The sequence below is a fragment of the Pseudoliparis swirei genome, chromosome 7 (assembly GCF_029220125.1).
Source record: "Pseudoliparis swirei isolate HS2019 ecotype Mariana Trench chromosome 7, NWPU_hadal_v1, whole genome shotgun sequence".
Classification (NCBI taxonomy): domain Eukaryota; kingdom Metazoa; phylum Chordata; class Actinopteri; order Perciformes; family Liparidae; genus Pseudoliparis; species Pseudoliparis swirei.
The window spans coordinates 4626901-4650818 of record NC_079394.1 but is presented as its reverse complement, the minus strand read 5'-3'; the positions used below and the strand labels follow the sequence as shown (position 1 = coordinate 4650818).

At 42.3% G+C, this 23918-nt stretch overlaps 1 protein-coding gene across 1 annotated transcript; it reads right to left on the bottom strand.

The window, feature by feature from the left end:
• Window positions 1–5798: 5798 nt before the first annotated feature.
• Window positions 5799–20218, bottom strand: LOC130196162 (guanine deaminase-like). The gene is made up of 14 exons (XM_056418048.1): window positions 20096–20218; window positions 19002–19090; window positions 18699–18870; window positions 18341–18428; window positions 12228–12333; window positions 9052–9079; window positions 8814–8921; window positions 8433–8540; window positions 8242–8339; window positions 8001–8068; window positions 7530–7676; window positions 6663–6781; window positions 6530–6557; window positions 5799–6429 (listed from the first exon to the last, which is right to left on the bottom strand). The coding sequence occupies exons 1-14, from the start codon at window positions 20216–20218 to the stop codon at window positions 6353–6355; spliced, it is 1359 nt and encodes a 452-aa protein (XP_056274023.1). The 3' UTR covers window positions 5799–6352.
• Window positions 20219–23918: the final 3700 nt, after the last annotated feature.

Genomic DNA, 23918 nt, shown 5'->3' with positions numbered 1-23918 from the left:
CAGACAGGACCTTTGAGGACAGCTGCTGGCCTCCAGATAGGTCCAAGCTCCACAGACCCTGAGACAAAAAGGAGGGAATACTGTATAAAGACATTAAGGAACTCGAACGGGCACTCGGTAGAGAGCATAGCTTCGCATATCACAAGATTGGGCATTGAATAATGAACATTTTGGCATTAGTTGCATGCCAATTGGATATAAATTGACCGCACTATGGTAGAAAGTAGATTTTGACCTTTTCATGACCTTGACCTTTGACCCGATCGATCCCAAAATCTAATCAAATGGTCCCCGGATAATAACCAATCATCCCACCAAATTTCATGCGATTCGGTTTAATACTTTTTGAGTTATGCGAGTAACACGCATACAAATAATTAAATAAATAAATACACGGCGATCAAAACATAACCTTCCGCATTTTCAATGCAAAGGTAATTAAAGGACTGGATAAAATGTATTAAAATAACAACGGGGGACACATCCAGGCTAGAAAACAGTTTCATCTCTACTTTTATATTATGTGTAACCTACTGTTTTCCCCAAGAAAAACTAAAAGAAAAGTATTATTTTAAAGCCAGGAAATATTGTCTAAGTAAATACACAAACAATATACTAAATGGTGTGGAAAATGTTTTAAATATCCATCTCATATTTAGCATTTCTTCAGGTGTAATAACAATCTGCCAGACGGTGAGAAAAACGGATACGATTCAAACCAGCGAGTGAACAATATAAAAGGTGGAAATAACTGCTCCACCTTTTTCTCATGCAGCTGATGTTATCTGACCTGGCAGCGTGCAGCAATGTGTGCACAGAGGGCGGAGGTGAGCAGACCGGGACACCTTTCCAGAGACAGGCTTCGGAGTTGGGGGACCAGCAGGAGGTGGAGGGCCGCACGGGACATCTGCTTCCTGGTGCACAGAAGCCCCGTCAGCTCCTCAACGAGGTCACCCGCTACGGAAAGTAAACGATAAAGAGAAAAACAGAAGTGGATTAAAAGTGATTGATCCCGCTGTAAATCACTTCATCCGTAGAGACAGTAGAGTTGTAAAAGGCACTCGAGCTAAACATCCTCAGCCCCTCATTCAACCTCTGACTCGGCACAGGATACAAGAAATAATTTAAGTTATTCCCTGACATATGTATTTCAGGAATTTAGCTGATACAGTGAATCTTATGGTGCTAAAGTCCACGTGTTTCATGGACACATTACTTGTGAAACAAACAGTGTATAGTTGTCTGTTAAATACGCGCTGACACACTCACGCAGTATGTTGAACGGCCCCATGATGTATCTGAATGAATAATGATCCAGGTAGTTATCAGCATAGTCCTTCGCCCACACTTCCTTCATGTTGTCTGCCAGGCTTAGCAGACAAAGACGTGTCAGTGAAAGGACATTTTCATCCGTCTCCCCGCAGCTCCCCATCCTCTCCAAATTCCTCTTCCTCCTCCGCCTGGGCCGAGCCCTCGCACCGTCACATTCACCCAAAACCCGAAACAGAGGCATTCGCCAAACAGGAAGCGGGGCTCTGTGTGATGGAGAGGTGATAGAAAGAGAAAATCGACAATAACAAATATTAAAAGTTAGTTAAAGTTAATTATCACAAACAGTGTGCTGTGTACATATCGTGTAGGACAGTGGTGGCTAAACTCTTTTGACTGGGAACTGTCAATAAAAATCACTGGCCAAACAATAATAAATGTGTGGTTTTCATTCTGTTTCTCTGTATTTAAACCAAAACAACATGTCCCATAATACAAAAGTGCACTGCACAACAAAGCAGTTCAACGTTTGACATTACAGGCATTTATTGGTGAACCCACATATTACAACGAGTATTTCTGTATCTGCTGCTGTTTAAAAAAAAATTTCAATTAACCCAATACTTCTGAACACCCCACTTAACATATTATGACGCTAAGGCAAGTTAAAACAAGAAGAAATTAAAATATTGGTTTCAGTTCATGCTCAGCATCCATTAAGAGTGAGTTCACGTTATATCTGTTTACAGTAGGACTATGAGTTGTATGAGTCAGTGTGGACGGAGTATTATCCCATCATTCATATCGCATTAAGACTTACCTGACAAAGAACTTAGGTGTTGGACTTTAAATAATGAAATTAATACGTGAAGGACGTGAAGAAGTACGTTTGTCAACCTTTGCTCGATGTGATACTTCCGGACTCTTCTCGAGCGGTGTCTGGCGCATTCAGATTACCGTAACTCCTCGACGGATTCTGAACGCCTGAACGCCAAGAAGCAGAGCTTTCCAGTTGTATTTGGTACATTACGGTAATGGTCAAGCAAACAGTGGCATTGCCTCTGGGGGTGGACACGAGCAGAGCAGGAGAGCAGGAAAGTGTTTGAGTCGCCTTTTAGTGGCGTTTTCTTTGGAGATAATACTTTGATGTTGTAAATAATACTATTCGTAGTGTTTTATTCTCAATGTCCCACATAAACCCCCCACTCAAGGCCACTTGTCAAAAAGGACACTGGTAACAGACAGAAGGCCAGCCTGGGACAGAAACAGTGTATTCTCTCCCTGGATGTGTGAGGGGCAGGGTTGGAGTGGGGCCACTTTTCAGCCCGGGAATTTCAGGCTCAAGACCAGCCCACTTTTTTTATGGTAGTGGAAATTGGATAATGCAATGCAAATACTTGCGCGCGCCGGCATCGAGCCGAGAAGAGTTGTTGACGGGGGGGGGGGTGCAAGTGACTATTTTTTTGCTCCGTCCCGATGCGCGCAGACCGGCGTCGGAGCTCTGCAGCGACCGCGATCAACCTATCGAAGTGTCAACAAATAAAATTCTCGACCGGCCCAGAAGTGAAGCGGCCCACCGGGAACTCTCCCGATTCTCCCGATTACCCACCCCGGGCCTGGTGAGGGGTGCAAGGTTGGGTTCTGTCTTCAGCTGGACAAGAACTGCTTCAGGGAGCTAAACACATCTCTAAAACGCCTGGACATTTACCAAAATAACAGCCTGTAACATGAACACTGTAAGCTCCAAGCAAAAACAACTGTTTGAGAAGATGTACAATAGGTTAATGTCATTCTTTTGATATCAAAAGTTGTATTCAAGTTTTTTTAGTTCATAATTGCTTCAATCTCATCAGAAATCTTTAACAGATCGTTGATATTTTATTGCGTTCAGAGGATATGGGCCAATTAACATCTAAGAGGTGTGGCCTAATATGTAAAGGGTCCTAACTTCCAACTCACTTGACCTGTCCTCACCAAATTGCTAGCCTGTGACTACATGGCGTCCCGAAACGTACCTTATTTTTTTCAGAATATTTGATCATTAGGGGTCACTGCAATCAATCCCTCAATTTGATATAGTGGACAACTGAGCACAGACAAATTGAAAGTCAACCTACTCTTGTCCCACTTGCACTCTGTTTTGTGGTCCAACCATAAAATTATGGTTCATTGGACTCATCTCTGGTGGGGACGAGACCGCCTACAGGTGGGAGACTGACCACCTGGTGACCTGGTGCAGCCAGAACAACCTGGAGCTCAACGCTCTAAAGACAGTGGAGATGGTTGTGGATTTCAGGAGGAATGCAGCCCCACCCGCCCCTCTCATCCTGTGTGACTCCCCCGTCGACGCTGTGGAGTCCTTCTGCTTCCTGGGCTCCATCATCACCCAGGACCTCAAGTGGGAGCTGAACATCGGCTCCATCACCAAGAAGGCCCAGCAGAGGATGTTCTTCCTGAGGCAGCTGAGGAAATTCAACCTGCCAGGGAGAATGATGGTACAATTCTACACGGCCATCGTTGAGTCCATCATCTGCTCCTCCATCACCGTCTGGCACCCTGCAGCCACAGCCAAAGACAAGTGCAGGCTGCAGAGCATCATCCGCTCGGCCGAGAGGGTTATCGGCTGCAATCTGCCTTCCCTCCAGGTCCTGTTCACTTCCAGGTCACTGAAGCGGGCCAGAAAGATTGTCGCTGACCCCTCCCACCCTGGACACTCCCTGTTCGAGTCCCTCCCCTCTGGGAGGAGGCTGCGGTCCATCAGGACAAAGACCACCCGCCACACCAAAAGTTTTTTCCCGTCGGCAGTCGGGCTCATCAATGGACCCGGGACTGACTGACTGTCACCCCAGGACTACCACCTCTTCTTCCACCTTCCTCTCCTCCTTCTTCCCGCTCCTTCCTCTTCCTCCTCCTCCTTCTTCCTTCTTCCTCCTCCCTCCTCCTTCTTCTTCCCTCCTGGAGGCCTCCTCCACACGTCACTTTAACATGCACTTTAACTTGAGGCCTCCTCCACACACATGCCACTTTAATTACATGCATTTTAATTAAACACTTAAACACACGCCACGTGTAACATACACTTTTAACTAAAACACACCACTTGAAGCACACACCCAAACACTTTCACATTATTTGTTGTCTTTCTGTCGTGTTGATTGTTGTTTGTTTGTCATGTCCAAATGTTGCACCTTCCGCCAAAAAAAATTCCTCGTTTGTGTAAACATTCCTGGCAATAAAACTGTTTCTGATTCTGATTTAAAAACAAACAAACATGGAGTCCATCCATAAAGATGTGGGCAGTCAGAAAATATCATCTCATACATGTGTTTTGGCCATCTGAATTATTGTTAAAACAAAATCTATGTACATATTATTAGTGCATGTAGCATGCATTAAACACTATTTTCAGAAACAGTGACAATAACAATATAGCCTTCCACATTTATGCCAAAAAAGTAGCAGGACACTGCAGGGAATCAAACCCTGTCCCAGTAAACCAGGAGTACCAGTGCCAGTGCCTTGGCTTTTTGAGGCTATATGGGAGGTAAAGCAAAACCTGCATTAGCAACAGCATATGAGTGGGAGTTTTCTCAATGAACAGTTCACATATTGTAATGGTCTATTTGAAGTGGAGCAGAGACCTTGATGTCAGGAGGACATGACACAAGCCATTCTCATGTGTCTCTTCTGATATCTAGCCCTCTCAGCTGTCAGGCCCAGATGGTGACGAGAAGACCATTAAAGAAGCTGGAAGGGTCAGTGGGATATTTGTGAATCCAAATTTTTTACTAACATGCTGGGTAATGATCCCTGAACAATAGCTGCTCACAAATATCAAAACAGACTTGGTGGTATTCTTTATTTCAGCTCACAAATATCAAGACAGACTTGGTGGTATTCTTTATTTCAATGGAAGATTGAAATAAAGAATACCACCAAGTCTGTCTTGATATGAATTAAAATGTAATAATTAAAATAAAATATCATAATTAAATATCTAGAAATCTAGGAACTTAATATTCAACGATCAGAAATCTAGGAACTTAATATTCAACAATCTAAAATCTGATTTTAATTTTAATTATTACATTTTAATTTTGATTTTAATTATTACATTTTAATTTTAATTATTAAATATATCAAGACAGACTTGGTGGTATTCTTTATTTCAATCTTCCATTGAGCGACATATCAAAGAATTCCTCAAACATATACATTTTGGTCGAGAGTGATCTGCTGTGATACAAGTTTTAAACATGTATACATTCTCAAGAAAACCACATATTCAGCAAACCGGCCACAATTGTCCCTTAATTCGCCAACAGTCAGATAGTTTGCGGCTAATCCCATATACGGTGATTTTGTGGCACTCGGCTTGAACAAAACAACAAGTAATTCTTTGGAGTTCCATTACATTGGAGAGAAGGCAGATATCCCTCTGAGCGATACTTACACAACTAGGCAGCTCCCACCAAAACAGTCTAGATCGATAAATAGCACTACATGTAAGAGGAAATATGTATGAACTTGACAGATAATTGTGTAGTTTAAATGTCTTGAGGCAACATAATGTGATATCAACGTGCAATAGAAAATATGTTATCGTTGTTACACGATGATCACCAGTACTTATATATTAGTTAGTGAGAATTTTAGGTACATTTAACAAAAACTCTACATTGTGGAATTTCTCATTAAGAGTGATCTTAATAAGCAAAAGGCTGGTGCATGAATATGTTTTAATACGCAAAAATGCCAAACAGCAAGTGCAATGTTAATAAATCCCTTATTTCCGGTATTAAAGCCCAGTAATAATCCATAAGGGATTAAAGAGACATAATGATGACACTCACTGAAACTCATTCAAATCATATTTCCTCTTAAGTCCTCCGTATCTAAGAGTGAAAAGGTAACGGTATTGATTAATGTCCTACTTATATGTTTTAGTATTAAAAGACAATTGTGCGTTAGTGCATTTCCCACTGATCCTTCTTAAGCTACATATCTTGTATATTGTGTTAGTTAACGTCCTCTTCAAGCTAACTTTCCAGGGTGTTTAGGCTTTGAGACGAGTGCAAATCGTTTATTCTGTGGCTGGCTCAGTGAATGGTACCACCTTCCTCCCGGCCACAAACACCTCTGCTATGTTACGATCGTCACCTGTCAAACAGGAAGCAACGGATTCAAACATGAAGTAAATAGTGAGTGGCACATTAGAATCTGAAAAGTTTGCTCAAATCAAACTGAAATTGACACTCACCCAAATTTAAGAACTTTTCCAGAATAGTCTGAAATTGAAGTGATAATAAATGAGCGTTACAATAAACTCAAATGTTCTGCTTTATTAATTTGTGTGTAAATCTGTGTGAATAAATGAAGCTCCCGCTACCGACCTTTGGGTCCTCGCCCTGGAGCAGGTCGATGGGTCCGCCAGGAGCGGCCACATTTACCCTCAGGGCGTCAAAGTCTTTGCCCACTTCAAAGTTCCCTGTCTGGTCATCCAGGGACAAGGCTACGAACAAAACGCATCACAAAATGAACTCTTGTGTTCTTTACCCGACTGTGAAACTGCAACAATATCTCATTCTCATATATACACTACCGTTCAAAAGTTTGGGGTCATCCAGACAATTTCGTGTCTTCCATGAAAACTCACTTTTATTTATCAAATGAATTGAAAATTGAATAGAAAATAGAGTCAATACATTGACAAGGTTAAAAATAATGATTAATATTTGAAGTATTAATTTTGTTCTTCAAACTTCAAGCTCAAAGGAAGGCCAGTTGTATAGCTTATATCACCAGCATAACTGTTTTCAGCTGTGCTAACATAATTGCACAAGGGTTTTCTAATCAGATATTAGTCTTCTAAGGCGATTAGCAAACACAATGTACCATTAGAACACTGGAGTGATAGTTGATGGAAATGGGCCTCTATACACCTCTGGAGACATTTCATTAGAAACCAGACGTTTCCACCTAGAATAGTCATTTACCACATTAACAATGTAGAGTGTATATTTTTGATTAATGTTATCTTTATTAAAAAAACAGTGCTTTTCTTTGAAAAATAAAGACATTTCTAAGTGACCCCAAACTTTTGAACAGTAGTGTACATGTGTGTTGAATCAGGCATTTCTGCTGCCGAGTGACTTCGGTGAGGCAAAGACACTTCAGCAAGACCGTTGGTGGAGAATATGACCCCCCAAAAAAGAGAAAAACGCTTCGACACAGTGGCACAATTTCTCTGGGTGTTGTACCTTGGCTGCCTCCCAGTGTGGCCAGTCTGAACACCTCCTGAAAGGAGAGCGTTTCATATTCTGGGTTCTGGATGGTCAAGACTTTGGATGTGTCCAGAGCTCTCCTCACAGCATCCAGCATCGAGGCCGAGTAGCCCCCCGCCACATCTGACACCACAATCACAGACCGGATGACTCAAATTCATACAAGCATGCATGCAGACACAAGCATTCACAAACCCGCATTTAGGTCATGAAAAAGCATCATATTTTCAGATTTATGGTGATTTGACGAGGCTTGAAATTAAAACCTGAAACAGACAAATAAGAGAAAAGTAATCTGCTGATTGTCAGCCGACCTGGATGGCCAAATCTTCCAAAAAATCTGCACTTAAAAACACTAGAAAACAGTCTTAGCACCTTAAAGCTTCTGGAACAAAGACAAATCACCAAAACAACGTGAAAATGCGCACACAGCTGCTGCGCTCCTACCTGTTCCCAGCCCCAACTTCACGTTGTGATTAAGGACGTTGCGGACATTCAACATACCACTGCACATCCTGAGAACAGAGGAGGAGCGAGAGAGAGATAGTAAAGGATCAGTTGTTGCGCATCCTTGCATTCAGGCATTTACAATGTTATGTTATACTGTATTATGAAAATGCTGTCTTATTGTAAAATCTATGTCATGTAAATCTTAATGAGACTTCATGGCATTTGGTCAGTGACTTACGAAATATTGGAATTGGGACAGTGAGCCAAAGAGGCTCCTGTCTCTCTGAACACAACCAATTCTTCATCACTGAGGTAGCAGCCGTGAGCCATCACTGTCTGTGAATCATCATCGTCATCATCAGCATTTGTATTTTTCCACCAGAGGTCTGTCGACCTGTGAGTGTGTCAGCGGAGATGACTGTGACTCACCTTGTCCGTGAGCAGGTTATGTTTGAGATAGACGTCTGTGTACGACTCTGAGTCCGGAAACATCTCCTTTACAAGCTTAATTTCCTCTAAGTTTTCACTGATATGACTCTGGAAATAAACACACATATGTCAGACGTTAAACCACTGTGTTATCTTTGATCTAAACCGTATAATTCAGATAGAGCCTGAGGTGTTGGGGGGGTGGGGGGGGGCACAGAATAACACCAAACGTTATTTTAAAATATTAGTTTTTTCATTCTTCCTTGTCAGCATAATGCCTTTGAAAACTCCATGTGTGTGTTTATTTCATTGCACAAACAGGTGTCATTAAAAGGTCTCTATGGAAACAGTTGTTTCCATAGAGACCTCCATAGAGCTCACCTGGATGTGCAGGTTGTTATTCTTAGCGATTGCTCCCAGCTGCCCGAGCAAAGCTTCTGTGCAGGATACAGCGAAGCGGGGAGTCACCACCGGTCTCACCAGAGGGTACTACCCACAAGACACCAGAGGAGACAAGGGAGTGACAGACGATTTAAGAAATCTTCTCTTCAAAATCCCGGCACACCTGGATTTTCTCTTAGATCCTAACGTTGTTGTCTGTTATATCATAGAATCGTACCTTTTTCTTCAAGAGCTCTGCAATGAACCTACAGGAAACAAAACAACGACTGTAACTCATTGGGCGCAGCCACATTTCCCCAAATCTTTTGAATCTGAGCAAGTGTAAACTAAGGATAGTTTAAATTTGTGGAGTTACAATACAATAATAAGTCTATCTTTCCATGGAAATATGTAATAATAAAAAAATCACAGCCAATCGTTTTAGGTGCATTCAAAGAAAACACAGTGACAAGAAGCCATCCGTAACACCACGAGTGTTTCGTTTGTTTAGTTTAGTTTAGTAACTCATTCCCAAGTAGCTGACTCTGTAGCAATGAGTGTTGTTGGTTGACCCAAATGTACCGTGGCTCTTTAACCCTCCTGTTATGTTTGTTTCTTACATACAGCCGTGACGGTCAATTTTACCCGGTTGATGTTGAATCACCCAGAAGTGGTCAGAAACCCCAAAATCATAAGAACTATAGTTTGTACCTCATCACCAACACCATTACGAACAATTCAATCAGTTTTTAGTGTAATTGAGTTATTCAACCCTTTATAGATCAGAGTTCAATCAGGAGAACTCACTCGTTTTAATAAAAAGTACATGTTCAAACTATTTTTTAGGTACATTGAAAAGAAAACATATTTCTAAATTAAATTAGTCTACCATAACATGTATTTTCTCTTCATGGGGTGATGTAGATAAATAGAGATGAGACACCTGTCATAATGACCCACCGACTCAAAATCAAGCCAAATGAGTCATAAAGGATTTGTATTGAAAGTAAACTTTAGTTATGTTTATTCTTACTGTTAAGATGCATACATTATGTTATAAAAGATACCAAAGGCCAGCACACAGTCATCCTCTTGGTGCAGTCGTATGTATCTGCAGAGTGTAATGTCGTAGGACTTCTAAGCAACCATTTTGTATATTTCGCCCTCCCCTGATAAGTGTGGGTGGAGTTTTCCCGCAGGGAAAAATAAAGGTTCCCGTCAGAATAGTATCTGTATGTCTCTCACAGGTGGGGTCGTTAGAAAGAGAATGTGTGTGGGTCTGAGATTGGGATGGAAGAGGGTGTGTCTCTCTCAGTCAGACAGACAGACAGTCTATTGGGAAGTACTATAGTACCATATTCATTAGTTGAGACATGAAAGACACCCTTACATTAGTGTCCCATGTCCAATAAAGTTGTATTAAAGGGAAAAAGTTAGAAGATGAGAAACATTGTTTAGTTTGTAAAGTGTGCTTCTCATGTAGGGTGATGGGCACACAGCAGGATAGAGATAGAGGGAGTAAGAAAGACTGTTCCACATTTACAAAGAAAAAAAAAGTCTAAACTTAACACTTCTGATGACTTTTAGCCTTCACTTTCACAGCCGGGTCAAATTGACCCGAACATCATCTCTGTCAGAGATCAATTATCTGGTGATGTGGTTTCTGTAGACGGCATTGCCCTGGCATCCAACACCACTGTAAAGAATCTTGGCTTTATCTTTGATCGGGACTTGTCCTTTAACTCCCACGTAAAGCAAATCTCAAGGACTGCATTCTTTCATCTCCGTAATATTTCAAAAATCAGGCACATCTTGTCTCAAAAAGATGCAGACAAATTGGTTCACGCGTTCGTTACTTCGAGACTGGATTACTGCAACTCCTTATTATCAGGCTGCTCTAATAAGTCTCTTAGGTCCCTCCAGTTGATCCAGAATGCTGCAGCTCGTATTCTCACTAAAACTAAGAAAAGAGATCACATCACTCCTGCACTAGCTGCTCTGCACTGGCTCCCAGTAAAATCAAGAATCACTTTTTAAATTCTTCTCTTAACGTACAAAGCCTTGATTGGTGATGCACCATCATATCTTAAGGAGCTTGTAGTACCATATTGCCCCACTAGAGAGCTACGCTCACTAAATGCGGGACTACTTGTAGTTCCTAGAGTTTTAAAAAGTAGAATGGGAGCCAGAGCCTTTAGTTATCAAGCTCCTCTTTTATGGAACCAGCTTCCACCTTCAGTCCGGGAGGCAGACACAGTCACCTCGTTTAAGAGTAGACTTAAGACTTTCCTCTTTGACAGAGCTTATAGTTCGGGCTGAATCAGGTTTGCCCTGGTCCAGCCCCTTGATATGCTGCTATAGGCTTATAGCTGCCGGGGGACGTTTTAGGATGCACTGAGTACCTATCTCCTCTTTTTTCTCTCCTTAGGGATGAATTTTCATCTCTCAATCACACGTTACTAACTCTGCTTTCTCCCCGGAGTCCTTTTTGACTTCACGTCTCATAGGGTCATCGGACCCTATGAGACGGCATAGATCCTATCTGCCTGATGGATCATCGAGGTCTGGGTCGTGGAATTCCTGCTCCTGACTACGCCACTGTCCTGTTGAGACTCCGCCCACTGTTGAGACTCCGCCCACTCCGCCTCTCTACCGCCATCTGCCTGATGGATCGTGGAGGTCTCCATCGTGGAATATGCCTACTATGAACTATTCATACACTCTGTCATATTCATTGAATGTATTTTAACTCTAAATCTGTCCTTCTGTCCACATTACATCTATTGCATCTGTCCATCCTGGAGAGGGATCCTCCTCTGTTGCTCTCCTGAAGGTTTCTTCCCTTTTTTTCCCCCTGAAGGGTTATTTGGGAGTTTTTCCTGATCCGATGCGAGGTTTTGGGGCAGGGATGTCTATGTGTACAGATTGTAAAGCACTCCGAGACAAATTTGTTATTTGTGAAATTGGGCTATTCAAATAAACTGAATTGAAAACTGAATTGTTATAAACCTGCAGGGGGGGGGGGGGTTGCAAATACATGATATTTTTGTTGTATTTTTTTTACATTGATTACACTAAATAAGGTAAGCAGAAGAAGTTTTATACAGAAATATTGTACAAATATTTATTATAGATTTTCAAACTTTGAAATGGGAAAATTTGACCCGCAACATATCGGGAGGGTTAAAAAAATAACTCAAGTTGAGTTAAAAGTTTGCTGTGCATTGTTCACTCATCAACCTGTCGGGGTAGATGAAAAGAGTAAAAACTATTGACTGAGTTATTAATAATGTTACATAATGCTTGGAAAGAGCTCACAAACTTAAGATCACATGCTGTTTGACACAAAATATATGTTTTCTTGACTAAATAATTAGTACACTGTTAAGCTTCCTAAAAACTGTCATTACCCACCGGCAGGTTTCTTCTTGAGACTCCTGATTGGTCTCTTTGTAATGTTTCACAGAATCGTTCCTGTCCATGCAGACCTTGCCCACCAAGGCACGCTGTCCAAAGTTATCTGCAAGAAAGAGATGGATGCTGTAACAAGAACGTGAAACAACATAATTCTCTTAACCCTCCTGTTACCTTAGGGTCAATTTGACCCCATTCAATGTTTAACCCTCCTGTTACCTTTATATTTACTGACATATTTTACCCTTGGGGTCAATTTGACCCCAGCAATTAAAACCTCCAGAAAATTATTAGAATTAATAGTGTTTTCCAAGTTTAAGTGTGAGGTACTTTATGTTTGTTTGTTGACTACCTAAATAGCCCTTTAAATATATAAAAAAGTTGATATTTCTTATATGTTTGACACAGTGAAAAGCAGCCTGGGGTCAAATTGACCCGAAAGAACACCGACTTTAAACATTGAATGGGGTCAAATTGACCCTAAGGTAACAGGAGGGTTGAATCAGAGTGCTCCCTTTTTTTTTCAAAAAGAAGCTTTACTTATTAGTGACATTTTGTTGTAGCCTCGTCAGTAAACTAGGATTTGAGCTCACATCATATGTGTGGGCATTGTTACTTTTTTAATATGGCACATGCACCATGACCATGATAACATGATAATATATGAACGCCATCTCTCTAGATGGCGCGGCTATGTCCAGTCGCCGTCGCGGCAGCTCCGCGGAGATTGTGCGCTCTTTTAGTTTTTGTGTTTATTTTTAATATTTTCTTTGCCACAAACACATCGGCACTAACAACATACGACCGCAGCACACTTTTGGACATAAACTTTTGCGCAAAACAAGGGTTTTTGTCCACTTTTTCCATCGATCCAGCGTGGCCGGCAGAGATCGTCGAGCGAACCACAACAACAGCAGTGGAGCCGCTACTACGGGAGACAGCGAAAACATCGAGGGAAACGGAGCGGAATTGAACAGACTGAGAGTTCAAGCCCACCGTCCACCTTTGCCCAGCATCCTTCTTGCTAACGTCCAGTCTCTGGAAAATAAGATGGATGATTTTAGGGCAAGGATCAGATTCCAACGGGACATGCGGGATTGTAACATCTTTTGTCTGACGGAAACTTGGCTGACCCGCTGGTGCGGATCGAGTCATATGTCCAACCGAGTACTCCTCTGTATTCCGTGCAGACAGAACGGAAGAGTCTGGTAAATCTAAGGGTGGAGGGGTCTGCTTCATAACTAACAACATGTGGTGCGACCCCAAGAACATTAAGACTCTTTCGTTCCTGCTCGCCGAACCTGGAACATCTGACGATCTCATGCCGTCCATTCTACCTTCCCGGGAGTTCAGCTCGGTCATCACCACAGCCGCTCACATTCCACCACAAGCGGACACCGACGTAGCACTATCGGACCTACACGATGTGTTATGTCGGCATCAGAACAAGTATCCCGACGCGGCTGTGGTGGTGGCTGGGGACTTTAACAAGGCAAACCTAAAAAAAGTCATGCCGAACTTTCACCAGCACATTACGTGTGCTACCAGAGGAAAGAACGTTGGACCACTGCTATACGCCATTCAAGAGAGGCTACAAGGCTGTCTCTCTCCCTCCGTTAGGGAAATCAGACCATGCCGCCATTTTTCTGCTTCCGGAGTATAAACAAAGGATCGCGGAAGCGGTAGTGACGAGGAACGTAATGTGGTGGTCTGATCAATCAGAGGCTGAGCTACAGATCGCTCTGAGTATCGTAGCCTGGGTCATGATTCAATCCAGTTCCAGTGACGTCGGGGAGTTCTTGAGTAGCAATGAGCCTCATAGCAACGCTTAACGGACACCATCGTCCCCACGGTAAAAGTTAGGGTCTTTCCTAATCAAAAGCCGTGGGTTGATAGATCCATCCGTGAAGCTGTGAACGCCCGTACTGCTGCCTATAACTCCGGTCTTGTATCCGGCAACATGGACGAGTACAAGGCAGCGGTCTATGGACTGAGGAGAGCGGTGAAGGAGGCCAAGAGGAGGTACCGAGACAGAGTGGAATCACAGATGGAGCAGCGCGACACCAGGCGCCTATGGCAGGGGCTACGGACTATCACAAACTACCAGAGCAGACGCCGCGCAATGGTGAGTGCCGACGCATCCCTAGCGGACGACCTGAACTCATTTTATGCACGGTTTGAGGCTAGCAACAACAGCGCTAGCTCGCCGCTAACAACAACACCGTTAAGCGTAGCGAGGTGAGTTCTACCGCTGGGGATGAACACACACTCTCTGTGACCGAGCACAGTGTGAGGAGGGCTCTGTTGAGGTGAACACCAGGAAAGCTGCAGGTCCAGATGGCATATCTGGGCGAGTACTGAAGACCTGTGCTAACCAGCTAGCTCCAGTGTTCACCACAATATTCAACCTCTCCTGGCTGAGTCCGTGGTCCCCGCCTGCTTCAAGAGATCCACTATTGTCCCTGTGCCCAAGAATGCTTCTCCAGCATGTATGAATGACTACCGACCGGTGGCCCTCACCTCGGTGGTCATGAAATGCTGAGAGGCTGATAAAGGACTACATCTGCGCCTTCCTCCCTTCCTCCATGGACCCGCTGCAGTTTGCTTATCGCCCAAACAGATCCACGGATGATGCTGTCTCCCAGGTACTGCACACCACACTCTCTCATCTGGACAGCCAGAGGGGCTATGTGAGACTACTGTTCTTTGATTCTAGTTCAGGTTTCAACACTATAGTCCCTCCAGACTGGCCGGCAAGCTGATTGAGCTGGGACTGAACACCCCACTGTGTGCTTGGATCCTGGACTTCCTGACCGCCAGGCCACAGGTGGTCAGGGTGGGCAGACACACCTCCAAATCCCTCACCCTGAACACAGGATCCCCCAGGGTTGCGTCCTCAGCCCCTACTGTACTCCTGTACACACATGACTGTGTGGCCAGGTTCAACTCAACACCATCATCAAGTTTGCGGATGACACAGTGGTGGTGGGCCTGATCTCCGACAACGGCGAGAAGGCCTACCTGGAGGAAGTTGCTGATCTGTCACTCTGGTGCCAGGACAACAGCCTCATCATGAATGTCACCAAAACTAAGGAGCTGATTGTGGACTTTAGGAGGGTACAACAACAGAGGACGTACTCACCACTGGGGATTAACGGGACTACTGTGGAGAGGGTGAGCGGGTATAAATACCTGGGAGTCCACATCACCGAGGATCTGACATGGTCAACAAACACAGACACTCTGGTGAGAAAGGCAAGGCAGCGCCTCTACCACCTCAGGCAGCTGAGGAAATTTAAAGTTTCCCAGAGGATCCTTCAGTCCTTCTACTCTGGAGCTGTAGAGAGCGTCCTGACAGGAAGCATCACAGCCTGGTTTGGCAACTGCTCCGCTCAGGACAGGAAGGCTCTGCAGAGAGTAGTGCGTTCGGCTGAGCGCACTATTGGAACTACACTTCCCACCCTGCAGGACTTGTACACCAGGAGGTGCAGAACCAGAGCCGGCAGGATCATGAAGGATCCTCACCACCCCAACAACAGACTGTTTCAGCTGCTGCGGTCAGGCAGGCGCCTCCGTAGTCACGCTGCAAGAACAGAGAGACTGAGACGGAGTTTCTTTCCTCAGGCCATCAGGATTGTGAACTCCGACCTCACCAGGACCCCCACATAGACCCACACAACTGCCCCTCTTAGGCACACACACACACACACACACACACACACACACACACACACACTTACTGTAAATATTGTGTTGTTTTTTATTTGTAAATAGTGTGTACTTGTTGCCCTTGCACATTCCTGCTGAGCATTGCCACTTTCATTTCACTGCACACCCTGTGTGTGTATGTGACAAATAAAACATCTTGAATCTTGAATCTTGAATCTTGAATGAAAGGTGTCTAGGCACATTTCTACAGCTCCCATTGATATACAGGTGATAATTGAGTATTTCATAAAGTTTTCTCTGTATGGGGTAAAAACATAATTATTAATCCATATTGAATTTGCATTATTTGTCCAATTGTTACATCTGATTATTAATGTAATTCCACCTGCAGCATATCACAGCATTCCCGATCTTTTGCCATGTAATGGAAAAAATACTGCACTTATAATTGTTGCAGGTTTGAATATCATATCATGCTATATTCAATATAATCATGTTATGTCTGGGGCTGGCAAGAACCTTTAAGGGCCCTTATTTTGTGAAACTCCTCAGCAAAACTTCCTGAGAAATCGCATGAGTTATGGGTATCCCCCTATTTACACATTCTTTTCCCCCCCCCATATGCTAGCCAATAATTTACAACTTTCTCTTATATGTCTGTTATAACCTTCAACTCGTGAATCGGCCTTTGAAGACCTTTAAACTCGTACCCTCGCTAAGACAGCACTCTATCTCCCTTCTTGTTATAATACGAGGAAGTCACCTCTCCCTCCCCCTTATATACTCACTAACTGTGCATGTCCGTGTGCTACCTGGACCTTGACTAAGGTGCACTCTGCTGAACGTTCATCATCCAGCATCATTATTTTAAACATCTCATCCGAAGCTTGTGAATAGGAGTTACAAATAATTCCACCACAGTCAAATCCCTCTGTCACGCACAACCCCTAATCCTAGTCTTCTATATGAATGCACACAGACACACACACACACACACACACACACACACCATATGTACACTACCGTTCAAAAGTTTGGGGTCACTTAGAAATGTCTTTATTTTTCAAAGAAAAGCACTGTTTTTTCAATAAAGATAACATTAATCAAAAATACCCACTATACATTGTTAATGTGGTAAATGACTATTCTAGGTGGAAGTGTCTGGTTTCTAATGAAATATCTCCAGAGGTGTATAGAGGCCCATTTCCATCAACGATCACTCCAGTGTTCTAATGGTACATTGTGTTTGATAATCGCCTTAGAAGACTAATGTCTGATTAGAAAACGCTTGTGCAATTATGTTAGCACAGCTGAAAACAGTTATGCTGGTGATATAAGCTATACAACTGGCCTTCCTTTGAGCTTGAAGTTTGAAGAACAAAATTAATACTTCAAATATTAATCATTATTTCTAACCTTGTCAATGTCTTGACTATATTTTCTATTCAATTTTCAATTCATTTGATAAATAAAAGTGAGTTTTCATGGAAGACACAAAATTGTCTGGATGACCCCAAACTTTTGAACGGCAGTGTATGTTTTGTAATATAAATAACTATTAAACTAATAAATTCAAAAAGCAAAAGGAGGCATTCTGTATGAATGTCACATATGTGTTGGAAATTCTCAAACACAGATATGCCCACATATGCTTATGCTGAACAACAACACGTTTCCTACTAAATGGACCGGACAAAGGTGAGGGTTCAAAGACCCTGATAACACACAATGACCAGGGCTACCAAAGCAGTCAATAAGCACAATAAGTGTGTGCGTGTGGCTGTGTGTGTTCACTATTGCAAAACAAAATAAGTGTTTTAATCCAGTTGAAACTACCAAGGAAAACAGGGACATTCTGACTTTAAGCAGTTTAGGAAACATATCAGCTGATTGCTGCACTGTCTGTTTGACTATAATGAATGTTATAAATTAGAATTACTGGGCTAAAGCAGATGTATTCTTCACTACAGTTGAACAAAGCATGTGGATCCATTATCACATTGTGAGCTGCTGCTCTGCTTATAAGGACTAGATAGCTTGTGGATGTCCGACATGCTAACCAGCTCCCATATGTATGCACTCTGCCCCCTTGAATATAACCTGGCTGTGTTAACAGACTTACACTACAACTATTTTCCGTTTTCCTTTTTCATCTTATCAGCAGTGGCCTCCATTGTTTCTCAACAGGACAGAGCCATATGAACGGGCAACCTCCCGACCAGCCACAGGTCACCTGCTATGACTTAATTATTCTAAACTAAGGTCTTGATAATCATTCTTTATAATAAGTCTAGTATTCTGGCCTAGACTCCTAATATGCAAGTGTGTGTGTGTGTGTGTGTGTGTGTGTGTGTGTGTGTGTGTGTGTGTGTGTGTGTGTGTGTGTGTGTGTGTGTGTGTGTGTGTGTGTGTGTGTGTGTGTGTTTGCGTGTAGGACATCTTACTTGCAATCTGCCCCAACAAAAGAGAGGCGTCTGTATGTAGGGAGGCAAAGTAACATGCCGTGGTTGTTCCGTTTCTCAGGGTCCTTTTCTGTGAGGCACAGGGGTCATATTACAGGATTAAGATCACATTTAAACGTTCTGCGTCATTTCTGTCCACACCTTTCTCAAACCGTAAGCTGCGGAACAAAAGAGCAAACCTTCAAGAATGTCCCACTCTCAATCGTCAAATTGCAATGCCATGAACAACAACACATCACACCTGTCAAACTTGCAGAGTGCCACAAAGCTCAGTCGTGGCTCCCTGTGATTGATGCTCAGCAATTGTACCCATTTTCATAGCCAATGCCAGATAACTCACCACGACTTGAGAGTAGACCTTGTGGGCAAACTGCAAGTCCTTGAAGTGGGACTCCACCGGAAAGGTGTAGGTCTCGAGCCACTGCAGTAAGGGCATGTCCAGAGCTGTGCCTGCGTAGCTGTACTGGCAGGCGTGGATGTGGGTGTCCACCAGTCCTGGCATGAAGAACTCACTGCAATGCAGCAAGACATGGACATCGTCAAAACATACAGTATAGTTTCTGTTTGTTGTATCAAAGAACTGATTTACTATCGTGTGCAATTTGTATGTATTCAGTCATTTCTTTATAGGTATACGACTTACTGTTGTGCCAGCTGAATGACTTCATTGGGACTGAAACCAAAGGTCTGAGAAAGTCTGTCAAGCTCCACGCCTCTCCCAGTAAAAGCGATCTGATGGCAGTATGGAAATCAGCGAAAAGTTGATGATTAGCCAACGTAGTACAATTTAGCAATAAAGTAAGTTAGGAGAGCTGAAAACATCATAAATATTTTGTTTTTCCAGAACAAGTAAATGGACACCATAAGTTTAACCTGTTATATTATAAGAGGCAAGGTATGTTTTTGTGTTGCTCAGCAAAAGCTCACTGTAAGAGAAAATGAGGTTTCACAAAGTAAATTCCAGGAGTACCCTATAGTGTTGGTGTAAATATTTAGGTTGTGTTAAATATACAGTGGTAAAGTGAATTGACTCTGTCAGTCAATAAAACTAGAGCAAGAGTAAACCCCCAAGTGTTCATGACGAGTTCAGTTATTCTGAAAAACTCCACCCCTCCTTTAAAATTGAGTTTCATTATGCGTGTTATAATTCAAGACTTTTTTATAATCAGGAGCTTCCCCACCCTAGTCGATATGTCCTTGAGCTCGACACTTAACCCTGACTTGCTCCCTGTAGCTGTGTCTACAGTTTATGAATGTAACATAAAAGTGTCAGCTAAATGAAACGTAATATAAAGTAACACTGAACATAGTGTACACATATCAGAGTAATCGCAACTCTGGTAAGAGTTATTATTCTACACTGAGAAGTGTCAAATGTAAATAACACTCGGACTAGTGTTAATCAAAATGAACACTTCTCAGTGTAGTGTAGAGTAAAATAATAACTTTTACCAGATTTACTTTTATTCTGAAATGTTAACACTATGTTCAGTGTTACTTTAACACTCAAAAATTCACTCGCTGAGTGTTAAAATATACTCTTTAAGTGTTAAATTGACACAATTGTACTGTGCATTTTGTCAAAAAACGGACGGTTTGTATTATATATAGCTATAAATAGATACAAAATCAGCCTAGTTCATGTTTTGAAAAACATAAATAGTAAAGTAAAAGAAATAAAAAAATAAACAATAATACAATCATTCTAAATCAGGCCAACAGGTGAGTCTGACAAACCTTTCCGTCTGTATCCACTCCCAGGAGCTCGTCTTCTAGGATCTGCAGCGCTGTCTGCTGGGTCGAGTGGATAAACGTCCCCCTGTAGACGTTTGCAATTGTGGGTCTCTTCGAGTTGTCCATCCTTCCTCTCAGCCGGACGCTCCAGCTCGGACACCTGCAGCAGCTCAGACCTCCACCACGAGACTGACAGCCCCACTTCGTTTGACTGCGAAGACATCCTGCAACCAATGAGAAGAGAGGGGGGCGTGTCTACGCGTGTTCCCTACGGCAGCGATTCCCAAAGTGTGGGCCGCGTGAAGGTACTGCAGGTGGGCCGCGAGAGGTCATTTACAATAAATGAATAAAATGTTTTTAATTTTCAATTTTGAAAAGTTTGAAATGAATATAAAAATATTTATGATTTAAATTACGTGTTATTCTTTTATCTGACCTATTTTTCTGACCGCCAAACAAAACAATGTCAAATGGGGCGCCCTCTTGTAGTATTAAAGTAAATATATATGAGCTCCGGAGAAAATGGTATACAAAACATACATTGTCGGTTAATACATTTTTAATCGGTTAAATTCTGAAGGTCATTTAATCATCCCTAGTTTATGTTTTGATCAGAGTTGTGATCAGCGCCGCCGTTCCCATAACGCGCACTACCCGCTGCGCGTAGGGCACCGAGTCCTGAGGGGGCACCACAAAATAGGCAACTAAAAAAATCCTCATAGTTATAAGAATTATAATGCCGATATTATTTCAGTCTAGAAATATTAGGCGCCTTTTAGGCATGTATATCACAAAACAGGCAGAACAAGAGATATATTTAATCGCTCAGCACCCCCGTTAACACTTCTCGGTCGCATCGCTCTGCCGTGATGCGCGCCGACACATCCGCGCACACAGGTGAACACACTCTCACTAGGTGGCGCAATGATATTGTAACGTCTCGGACGTTATGGCACTGATGACACGGAGACGGGACGACGTTATTAATCCTCACTTTATTGGGCATCCACCAACACAGACAGCGTGCTCCTCTCAGCTCAGCAGCTCGAACGTCAACAACAACGGTTCCCGTCAACCAACCTTAACTCCCGTTTTCCGACAGGTTAACCCCGCCTCCCCTCTACTCCGCCAATCACAGGCACGCCCCCTTGACCAGCATGCACCGTGCCACACTGTGATTGAATTCTTTAGCTTTGATGAGAGTGAGGAGGATGCCTATGTCTCTGTTGAAAATGAAGTAGCTGATTACTTTAAATCAGGAGCCACAGGGATGGACGCTCTGAATCAGTTTCCCATAATAAAGAAAGTATCACTTAAATATAATGCAGCCACTCCATCCAGTGGAAAGACTCTTTAGCCTTGGGAACCTGATTCTCTCTCCAAAGAGGAATAGGCTCTCAGATCAAAAGTTTGAGAAGCTTCTCCTCTTGAGGTACAATAACTGGTTTGAGAGCTAGCAATGTTGTGGCTACTGGTCAGAGGTGAGAGATGAGACTTGAGATGAGGCCTGTTGCCCTGTTGATTGCAATAAATAGGTCTAAAAAATATGTTTATTGTGTTTGACTGTTCAGTACATTAAAAAAGCAGACATAAAAGTAACTTAAAAGTTACTTTCCCTCGTAACTAATTACTTTTGATATACAGTAACTGGTAAAGTAATTAAATTACTTTTAAAAGAAGTAACTAGTGACTGTAACTAATTACTAATTTTCAGTAACTTGCCTCCCTCCCTTAAGAACAATGTATATATTTACTGTTTAAATATACTTCCAATAACAATATGACACGTAGTATGCTCAAGTAAGCACACGTCAAGTATAACGGAGTACAGCTTTGTTATGACACAACGAAATGTAAAACCATGTGAAGGGGAAGCTTAACATACTATCTGTACACACTTGGAATATAAACACATTTGCTTAAGTTATACTTGTTGTTGTGCAAATTAAGTGATAACGTGACATAACACACGCATAGCAAAGAGCTTTAGCATTAAACCATTGAAGGATGTCTTCCTTTACAATTATTTATCTTACACCTCATACAAAGAAGTAGGTATATTCTTTATGTTTATTGTTCATCTCATGGATCAACCCTCGATGTGATTCTGATATTAACAATATATTTTATCAAATCACCTCAAAACTCAAATATATATATAAAAAATATTCTCTACCAAGAAAAGTCTACTGGTGTTAAAGGGAATAACCCAGGTCATCTTTTTTAATCTCAAAGGCTCAGTGTGTTGTTGTCATGGCATCAGTGACAAGTGCATTAGCTCAGTCCCTGCACTGATACACTGCAGTTTAATATTAAGCCAATCTCAGACCACTACCAAGTCATTGCTTTCTTCAATCCTCATCATAAATATTGGTTATTGTCATCATAGAAGACACATCACGCACCATGCCTGATATAGTGACGATAAATCTATCGAAACTCAGAGGCTCAACATAACGTGGACCTTTAAAACAATTAACAGAAATTAGAACTTGAGCATGATAACTTTTGCTCAAAGTGTATGACTGCACTGCTTTATAGCACCCTGCAGAAAGCTCTCTCAGCTGTATAGTAGTTTATTACAGCACAATAAAATGAAGATATTATATATACAGGACTGTCTCAGAAAATTAGAATATTGTGATGAAGTTCTTTATTTTCTGTAATGCAATTAAAAAAACAAAAATGTCATGCATTCTGGATTCATTACAAATCAACTGAAATATTGCAAGCCTTTTATTCTGATTTATTGCTGATTATGGCTTACAGCTTAAGAAAACTCAAATATCCTATCTCTAAATATTAGAATATCATGAAAAAGTATACTAGTAGGGTATTAAACAAATCACTTGAATTGTCTAATTAACTCGAAACACCTGCAAGGGTTTCCTGAGCCTTGACAAACACTCAGCTGTTATAAATTTTTTTTTACTTGGTCTGAGGAAATATTAAAATTTTATGAGAGGATTTTAGAGTTTTCTTAAGCTGTAAGCCATAATCAGCAATATTAAAAGAATAAAAGGCTTGCAATATTTCAGTTGATTTGTAATGAATCCAGAATGCATGACATTTGCATTACAAAAATAAAGAACTTTATCACAATATTCTAATTTTCTGAGACAGTCCTGTATAGTTTTTTTAAACTCCTGTAGGCCTCAACACTGGTGCCTGGAAATCAAACTAGTTTTGGGTTGTAAGCCGTTGAGAGAAAAGGATAAAAAGATAGATGAAGGAGGACATTCTGTAAAATCTGTCTTTTCACGAAACATCAGCACTTCCTGGCAAACTGAACTTGAAAAATAACTTCAATAATGCAAACGTTGCTATAATGTTGAGCATGTCAGGACACACATTGTCATGCGCAGTCCAGGTTGTCGCAACGAGAGAGGACCCAAACGCCGACATTATTGCACAAAAACAATCTTTACTCCAAGAAACCAGAACAGGACGACAAAACACACGGACCAAACAGTACGAAGCCACACTGGGAATGAGACGAACAGGGTTTACATACACAGGCAAGGTGAGAGGATTGGACAACGGGGAACGAGACACAGGTGGACACAATGAGGGCGGGGCCAGCAATCACAGAAGGAAACAATCAGGGCCAGGGCAGACAATCACAGGGAGACAGACGACACAAGGACTTCCAAACAAGACACAAAACTAACACAAACTCCAGATCATGACAGTACCCCCCCCTCAAGGGACGAATTCCAGACGGCCAAGCGTTCCACAAGGGTGGGTGGAGGGGAGCCGGAGGAGGGTCCAAGGCTGCAGAAGCAGTCCGGGGGGGCGGGCCGCAGGACGATAACCAGGCCGAGGG